The following is a 9,645-nucleotide window of genomic DNA, read 5'->3' on the forward strand; positions in this document are numbered from 1 at the left end:
CATTAATAGACTTTGGTGTCTTCATATAAAGTGCTGCTGAAATGTACAACAGAGCTGGCCAAAAAACTTCTTAATTTGTCTAATTAGAAAATCAGAATTGTTTTGGTGAGAAATGAACCATTGAACCAATATGCATGCTGCCCATTGGACTGTGATCACACCGATTTTAAACATAAGGCTGAACTAAAATGGAACCATTGAAACCTGACCCATCAAATCTGAACCACCAAGGCTGAATCATGAACCAATAGTGAGCAACTCAACCAGGCCGACCAAAATTGGCACTTGTGTCGATATCAATTCCAACACATCAAGTATTGCTCAACACTACCAGGGATAACAGCTACAAAAGTTGGACCCAAGAAAATCCATACAAATGTCTTTGGCCATAGATGAAACAACAGTCCAAACTAGAAAAACCTCAATTAATAACTGTTTTGAAACCATCAATGAAACCATTGAAGCCTTGCGGGGTGAGAAGCTCGGGTCAAGGAGGAGAGGGTTTGGTTTCAGATGGGGGCCTTGCAGGTGATGGGGTAGAATGGGGCTTGCGGGTACCCACGATAGAAGGAAGGGGTGACGGCAAGGTGTGCAGTGGGAGTTCTTGCGGGAGGGAGTTGCGATTGGGTTGCAGGTCTGGTTCTCGATGAGGTTGTGCGGTGGTGGGATACATGAGTGATAGAGAAGGGAGGGATTCATGTGGTGCTGGCGCATGGTGGTAGCAGGAGTGGTGTTGGAGAGCTGAGAGAGGTGGTGCTGGAGGAAGGAGGGAAAACTTGAGCGGGTACTGGCCTCGGCTTTGCGATTTGCAGGCTAGACCTTTGGGAGAAATGGAATTGCAGGCAAGAATGGAGAGGGAGCTTGCATTCCGTGAATGAGAAAAGGCACCTCACCCACTTTTGAGGTTTTGTGTTTTTGGGGTCAAGGTTTTTATCGGGAACACCTCTAATTTTTAAGTTTGAGTTGTTCCTTTAAGTTGTGAAAAGAGCAAACAAAACACCTTTTTGGTGTTCTTGCAATCTATTCTATATCCATTCTTTTTCACTGGTTCATTCCGTGGGAACACAAAAATGAACCGGACGTGCCAAACGCGATTCTGTTCTATTTGCATTCCCACGGAATAGAAGAACATCAGAAGCATTCTCACGGAGTGTTATCAAACGGCATCTAAATATCAGCTATGATTAGTTGGGAAAAGGCTGAGTTGTTTTAGTAAATAGATAAAAAATAGCAGCCATGTTAAACGTGAATTAGATGTCGTGTGCCCCAATAACAGTATGTGTACTGAAAGCATCAAGCAGATGTTGTGGGCCCCAGTAACAGTATGTGTATTGAAAACATCATCAATTCTGTCTCATTAGTCCTTTATGTTTTGCCATTTTACCTACAGAACCTTAAATTTAGATGTCTGATTTTGATATTCCGATAGGGCAGGTATAACCTTAAAGTTGAGTGTGGTGTAACATCTAACCGTCACAAATCAAGCTCACCAGACGCAAGTTTCTTCTTCGTCGACAACTTTATAGTAACAGATCATCTCTATGATGATGTGTATATTTTGTCTCTACATGATATCTGTCAGCCTGAAGGTTCTACAGCACAACTTGAAAGCTGCAGCACGATATCATGGTTGGAGGATGCAGAGAAAAAGCTTCTAGACCTAAAATTTTTTACTTCAGGAAAGTCGAAGAAGCAGACCTCACAGCTTGTGATGTTGACCCCACATAATGCAGGCTTCCTCGCAGAGAAATCTAGAGGTCAGTATATCAAAGATGTTGAGAAGTGTTTGGGGTTCATCAAAGATGGAGAAAGCTATGAGCTATGCCTCACAACTCAGATGAGAAAGAAAATTGAGGACATAGATTGCTTGGAGCTATACCTTAATTTACGAGAAAAAAATCCAGCCCCCTATGCTGCATGGCTAAACTTTGCCTCTGAAAGTCTATGCATCTGCTGTTCTTCACCAGAGAGGTTCCTACGGCTGGATAAAAACGGCATTCTGGAAGCAAAACCCATTAAGGGAACCATTGCTCGTGGTTCAACTCCGGAGGAAGACACAATGCTCAAGCTGCGACTCCAACACAGGTAAATTATAACCTTGTATCTTTAATGGTTGACATTTGAATCAGCACTCTTTTGACAGAATATCATCTCTAGAGTTTAGAAATGGCTTGTCAATATAAGCGGTACTGCTTAACATTCTATGTTAGTCATTAGGTTTAACTGTCTTACATCTGCTTGAAAGTATTTGAGATAACCTAAGGTACCAATTACATAGCTTGTTGTTGTACTTTGGCAGAACACTACTATTCCATTCAACAGTATTAAATGATACACAGTTTTAAAAAAGTACATGCTGGGCAACTAGACTAGAATATGACAGTTCATCACCTAAAAGATATTCCATGCCAAAATTCCAATCAGACGAACCAAACTGAGTCAGTTAATAGATTTTCTACTAGATGGTCAGGAAATATTATGGTAGGTTTGATAGAGAGAACTATTTAACTGTTTCCACCAATGTATTCTACTAACATGGGTTCCTTTGCATGCTTTCTTTCATTATGTTTCTTCAATAGCGAAAAGGATCAAGCCGAAAATCTAATGATCGTTGATCTGCTAAGGAATGACCTTTCTCGTGTCTGTGAACCTGGATCAGTGCATGTCCCTAAGCTGATGGAGATGGAATCATATGCTACTGTTCACACTTTGGTGAGTACAATCAGAGGAAAGAAGCAAGAAAATTTGAGCCCAGTCGACTGTGTTAGAGCCGCATTCCCGGGAGGTTCGATGACTGGTGCACCTAAGTTGAGATCAATGGAACTTATTGATTCTCTTGAAAGTTCTTCTAGAGGCATATACTCTGGCTCTATAGGATTCTTCTCTTGTAATCAAACATTTGATCTGAACATCGTGATCAGAACAGTCGTCGTGCATGAAGATGAAGCTTCTATAGGAGCTGGAGGGGCCATTGTTGCTCTGTCAAACCCTGAAGATGAGTATGAAGAAATGATTTTGAAAACGCAAGCCCCAGTGAGAACCATTGCAGAATATCAAAACAGATTACAGTCTAATCAGAGTTGAATCTGAAAACGAATCTTATTATGGGAAAAAATTCCCACGCAGCCAATGTTCCATACGCCTTCTAACAGGGTTTTTTTTTTTTTAATAAATAATTTCTCTCTCCTCCCTTGACATGTGGGCCCATGTTGATGATACTGTTCCCTGTGCTGCCATTGGTGTGCCGTGTGAGAGTCCTCTCCCACTGCTAGGTTGGGAACCCTCTCTTTTATTATTTATTTTATTTATTTGTTATACCATTTCATATTTTATTTTTTACATTCTGCTATTGTGATTGAACAATTGGAAAGAAATAAATCCATTTGGGTACTTGTTTACCTCTGTAAGGGTGTCAAAATAAGTGTGGACAAGACTTGACAGAACTCATTGACTAAGCTTGAAACCAAAAAGACTATTTAAATAAGGGTCATTTACAGCGGCACCCCTGGAGAATGCCTCTATTATAATAACACTTTTTCTATTTTATCAAATGAGACTCAGATCCCTTACCATCCGTCACTGTAAAAGAATATACACTATATGTTGATATAAGTTACTGTATTTTTTTTTAAATACCAAAATGTTCTTATTAAATGTGAAAGTAATTAAACTACCTCGTCGACGTCCGGCAAGAGGTCGGACAGGGCTTCGTAGAGGTCAAGAATCTTGAAGAGCTTCTTCGGTGATCGACGGCTGATGCTGATAGCCTTGGCAAAGTTGAAGATTTGGATGGAAGGATCCTATACGGCTTTCATGAAGCAGGAGTCGGCGGTGGCAGGGCCGAGTTCGTCGAAGATCTGCTCGCAGAGTAGTTCTCAGTGGCAAAGGGGTTACGAACGCAAAATGCTTGTGGTCCAATCTCTATCTTAGAGCTTTCTTAATATTTTCTTCTGATTCCTTCTTTGCTGAAGCTTTCGCAACCTTGCTCAAACCTTGGAACCATGGCTTCCCTTTGCCTTCAAAGGGTATTGGTGTTCTATTTTAATGGAGGTCAGCTTGCAGAGATGATTGTGAAGGGGTTGAAATCGTCTACAATTCCGATCTCGTACAATTCCGTGCAATACCACCTTCAGGCGGTGACACGTGTATTGATACCAATACAATGGTCCAGATCTGGTACAACCATGGTTTTAAGTATCTCCGATATCGATACGATACCCTCCGATACGTATCTAAAATTTAGTCGGTCGATACGATACACATCGATACGATACATTGAATTTTTTAAATCATTTCGTATCGATATATATCCTACAATACATACCGATATGCATCAATACACCACTAATACACATCGATACGATACGACTCTATGAAAAATATAAAATTGAGGTAAAATATACGTTTCGGTATGTATTGGTACGTATCGGTGAGTATCGGTATGTATCGATCGGTACGTATCGGTATGTATCGATCGGTACGTATCGATATATATTAGCATGTATCGGTGAGTATCGATATATATATATATATCGGTACGTATCGGTGAGTATCGATACGTATCGGCGCTACGGTCATATAATGGCCAATATGGGTAATTTTTCAGAAAAAATGATTTTTTGAAGGGTTTTTGTTCCAAAGTTGCTGTCAACCACATTTCTCTCTAACTAAAGTGGAAATCAAGGTTGGGAACAAGGATTTTACATTTATGGGACAACTACAGACCTTGAATTCTTAGTACGATACCCTCAATTTAGTGTTTATGCATAATACATGTTATCAATAGCTTTTTTTAACAAATTCTTTATGCAAAAGTGTTTAAAAAAATGTTTCCTATCCATTTATGTGTCTATCTTTAGCGTATCTTAGTGTATCTCCGATACGATACGATACCCTCCGATACGTATCTTAATTTTGGCTGACCGATATGACGACCGATACCGATACTTTAATCTTTGGGTAGCATCCTCTAAAGAATAGAAAACATTGAACCTACAAATTTTCCAGCATTACCTTGGCAATAAAGCTTTTTGAACCTACAATGACGGATCCAACAGGAGCACCGACACCTTTGGAGAGACAGACCTAATTGATGAATATGGTGAACAGATAAGTATCTTTAATTAGGTCAGATTATAATACAATAAAATAACTTGAAACACTTATAATAAAATAAAAATGGCTTTGGCTTTTGTATGTGTTTACAGATTAAGTTTTAAATATTGCAGCTTAATCAAGTTCGGGGTAAATTAAATTTGAAAGAAAAAAAAGAAAAGAAACAGTCATCATGTTGACCATGTAGATTGAAAATTTGCGAAGTCAGCAACTAGGTAAAACCATACCGAAACTGAATCAGCAGCTTGCACAAGTCTATCAATAGGAACCCCAAGTGCCTGGCAGAAACATGAGAAAGTCATTAATCTACCTATTTCATACCAAAACATATAACAGAAGAAGAGGTAATTCTAAAAGAAGATGATTCAAGTTCAATCACCCTCAGAAACCTTTTCTTTTCTATGCTTAAGGTCCTAAGCTATCAACAAATAGAAGTCTTAATAAGTTCCACTACATTAGCTCACCTATGTATTCATCTTTTTCTTCTTCAAAATCAAAATCATAACCTATTAGGAAAAAATATAAGACAAAAGGACAACACCGAATGGCACAAAATTTCATGAAGTTAAATAAGATCTCTATAGATTCTAGTCATTATACCCATACTCTAGTCAAACATTCAACGAAAATACTATCAGCATGAATTCTAGTCCCCAGTCAAGTGTGAGCAATAATTCCAACTATGACTAAGTTAGACCATTATCACCTAGGTCAAGACTTGGATTGCATTTTTCCTCTAGGCTCAAGATAAAAGAACAAGCAGGAGCAAGGAAAAGGCCCCCCATTACTGCCACAATTTTGACAATATAACATGGAGAGATCTACATATAGATATGCCAAGATAAATGAGATAATTTCCTCAGCAATACATTCAAACCAAAGCCCGATCAAATTACCAACTGGAATCACCTTCAATAATAGAAGCTCAACACCAGGTCCTCAGCAATCTTAGGGCCTCAAAGGAGAGCCAAAACTATGCACTTTTTGGAGCCACACTGTCCTAAATACCTAAGGGCCCTTGGATGCCCCAGTACAGAAGAGTGACCAGATGTAGATGAATGGAGCTAAAAGGGCTAGGGGCAGGCCAAAATTGATCATTGATGAGTTAATTAGTAGAGACATGCAAAAGTTAAGTCTTCACCCAAGTATGACATCTAACTGAGCTGCCTGGAGGGCTAGGATTTGAGTTGCAGACAGTTCGTGAGTGGGATGCCCCAAAGAGTTTTTTTTTTTTTTTCAAATACTTGCGGATCCATGTAGCTGACCCCATTTAGTTGGGATAAGGCTAAGCTTTGTCGTTGTTATTGTTGTACTGTCCTAAATACCTAAGATGGATAATCCTTCTATTATGATCACGACAAATCTGACTCAATAAGAAGTATCACACAATAAAACATTTGGATTTCAGGACACTCATAGAAAGAGGCCATCCCATTGAAAAAACCTTGAGAAGATATAGCAACCACTCTCCAATATCCAAGGATAATCTCATAGAAGATGCCCAATGAACTACTTGGTTATTCATCTTGGAGACACGTGAGTCTTTGTTTTCTCAAGTCCTACCACCTTTTTTATTTCCGAATACTTCAAATAGAAACAGATATGACCAAGGTCAAGTAATACCAGATTTTGTCGGCCACATCACAATAATTAGATGGTTAATCATTTCTCCATCCGTTTTGCATGCCGCGCACCTCCCTTTTTTCAATCAATTAACTAGTATCTTTACGAGTCAATAAGAGAGGGCTTTATTGGGCTTTATTTCATTCTCCTTTGGAACACAACACATGATTTTAGTTTCTTGGGCCATCAACCAAGTGAAGCCGTAACTTTCGGAATAGTTAGAGATTTTCAAATATTTTTTGTCCAGAAGATCAATCGGCTAAAAGAGATGACACTAGCGATTTTCAAATATTTTTTTCCCGGGAGAAGAACCATTTTCAAGACTTCAACATAGAGTCAGGACTCAGGAGGCATTACATAACTTCTTTAAGGATTTCCACAAAAGATAGAATTCAAAAGAAGCTTCCCAATGATCAACACAGTACAAGAGAGACAACACTAGATGCAGATTCAAATTTAAATAAGCCAAGCCCATTGATGCAGCAGCACTCCGATGGATCGACCCAAGCCTGCTCCAAAACCCGGATCAAGACCCAGATCCAATTTGGGTTCCAAGTTACTAATTTGGATTCTAAGTTTAATAGAATATTTAGGATTTTATTTTTATTTGAAAATATTTGTTCCCTATTTAAGTCCTTAGTTGTTTCTTTATTTTGTTAGCTTAGGTGTAGGAGATTTTATTTCTATCTTAGTTTTTTATTTTTAATTAGAAGGTTTTTAATTTTATTTTATTATATATTGGACATGTAACTCATGGGAAGAATAGTTGATTAATGAAGAAAATTTGATTGGAAAAACCCATGGTTCTAAGTATCGGTGCGTATCGTGCCGTATCGGTAGGCATCGGCACGATACATACCGATACGTATCATGAAAATTTTAAAACCCTTATGCATGGTTTAAAGTATCTCTGATACCGATACGATACCCTCCGATACATATCTTAAATTTAGCCGATCGATACGATACACACCGATACGATACATGAAATTTTTAAAATCCTTTCGTATCGATATATATCCTCTGATACATATTGATATGCACCAATACACTATCAATACGTATTGATACTCTATGAAAAATATAAAATCAATGTGAAATATACGTTTCGGTATGTATCAGTACGTATCGGTGAGTATTTGTATGTATCGATCGGTACGTATCGATGAGTATCAGTACGTATCGGTGAGTATCGGTATGTATCGATCAATACGTATCGGTGAGTATCGGTATGTACCAATACAGTGCGCTATGGTCATATAGTGGCCAAGATGAGTATTTTTTTCAGAAAACAAGAATTTTTTAGGGGTTTTTGTTCCAAAGTTGCTACCAGTCATATTTCTCTCTAACTAAAGTGGAAATCAAGGTTGGGAACAAGAATTTTACATTTATGGGACAACTACAAACCTTGAATTCTTAGTGCGATACCCTCAATTTAGTGTTTATGCATAATACATGTTATCAATAGTTTTTTTTAACAATTTTTTTTATACAAAAGTGTTTAAAAATGTGTTTCATATCCATTTATGTGCGTATCTTTAACGTATCTTAGCGTATCTCCGATATGATACGATATCTTCCGATACGTATCTTAATTTTGGTCGATCGATACGATGACCGATACCGATACTTTAATCCTTGCATATACGGGACAATCATCAGTGCTAGCTGAGCCGTGCCGGGGAAGGTCAGGTTCTACCTAAGGCCAATTCCGGAATATTAAACCCTGGGGAGAGCTCCAAGAAGCCCATTGCATCATTAGAATTTAGAGCTAAGCTTTGGGATTTAGGATTACTATTATTGTCATGATGACAATATTAATGAATCTATTGAGCTTCACTTGAAAAGTTTTAAATTCCCCATTAAAGCAACCTGCAATGGCTGAAATTGTACTTTATTTTATTTTATTTTTTATTATTTTATCACCTTCAAGTAGTCAACTGGCTCGCACTCTTTCTTGACCCTTTCAACAATGCAGATTGCAGACAATTAATGTGCAGACGATTAATGATGTAGGAATGGGCCCCTTGGGCTTGAATTCAGAGTTCAGACCTTTATGGAAGGGTTTTATAGAGCAGATACTCTCTTGGAACATGACCTTCTATAATAATCTTTCATTATCTATTGGATGTAGGTCCAGAGGAGGTCTTTATATGTACTCTTTGAATGGTATAAAATTTGTTGCAAAAGATGGTCCAAGGGAAAATCTAAGGTCGATTTTAGTAGACTCACATAATATAAGAGGGTATTTGACAGCAACGGATAATTCTATAACAAACTAGAGCAATAGGAACTCAACTTTCACGTCTATAAACAACATTGATATAAAAAATAAAGGTGAGTGGTAGCAGTAGGTACGTATTGCAATCTTATTTTGATTTTCTTTTAATATTAATCATTCATTTAATATTAGATTAATCTAAACTATTTATTAGTTTTTTATATTGTAACTGATTCCTAATTTTTAGGATAGAGATATGACAGTGGTTACTTAACTTGTCTAATATTTTTTTATATAAATAAATAAATAAAAAAATATATATAATATAAGCGGACTCCTCTTTCGATTCTGCTGGGAAATCTCAATTCTCTCTCTCTCTCTCTCTCTCTCTCTCTCTCTCTCTCTCTCTCTCTCTCTCTCTCTCTCTCTCTCTCTCTCAAAATAGGATGAGGTAAGAAAAAAATCAATATAACTATTTTCAGATGTTGAGCATATGAGAGACTTGGCCACACATTTCCAAATACCATGTTTACATATTAATCATCAGGGAAGGGATTTAGATAGTACAACTTGCATGTATGGCAAAGGACAAATTTGAATTTATAAAATAAACAAAGCTCTTGAATATCTAAGATTTTATTATTTCTTTCTGGATAGATATTATTAACTTATGAGAATTTACTATG

The 9,645-nt window shown here is 37.6% G+C and overlaps 1 protein-coding gene across 1 annotated transcript; it reads left to right on the plus strand.

Annotated features, from left to right (window-relative positions):
* Positions 1–392: 392 nt before the first annotated feature.
* Positions 393–3,339, plus strand: LOC122063836 (aminodeoxychorismate synthase, chloroplastic-like). Its single transcript, XM_042627544.1, has 3 exons — positions 393–587; positions 1,430–2,085; positions 2,580–3,339. Exons 1-3 carry the CDS (start codon positions 393–395, stop codon positions 3,082–3,084), a joined length of 1,356 nt encoding a protein of 451 aa, XP_042483478.1. The 3' UTR covers positions 3,085–3,339.
* The last annotated feature ends 6,306 nt before the right edge of the window (positions 3,340–9,645 follow it).

This window comes from Macadamia integrifolia, chromosome 2 (assembly GCF_013358625.1).
Source record: "Macadamia integrifolia cultivar HAES 741 chromosome 2, SCU_Mint_v3, whole genome shotgun sequence".
Lineage (NCBI taxonomy): Eukaryota > Viridiplantae > Streptophyta > Magnoliopsida > Proteales > Proteaceae > Macadamia > Macadamia integrifolia.

Coding starts and splice junctions, on each gene's coding strand:
- LOC122063836 (XM_042627544.1), top strand. CDS start 393: ATGAAACAACAGTCCAAACTAGAAAAACCTCAATTAATAACTGTTTTG. Junction 588..1,429: donor AAGGAAGGGGTGACGGCAAG/GTGTGCAGTGGG, acceptor ATATTCCGATAG/GGCAGGTATAACCTTAAAGT. Junction 2,086..2,579: donor AAGCTGCGACTCCAACACAG/GTAAATTATAAC, acceptor TTTCTTCAATAG/CGAAAAGGATCAAGCCGAAA.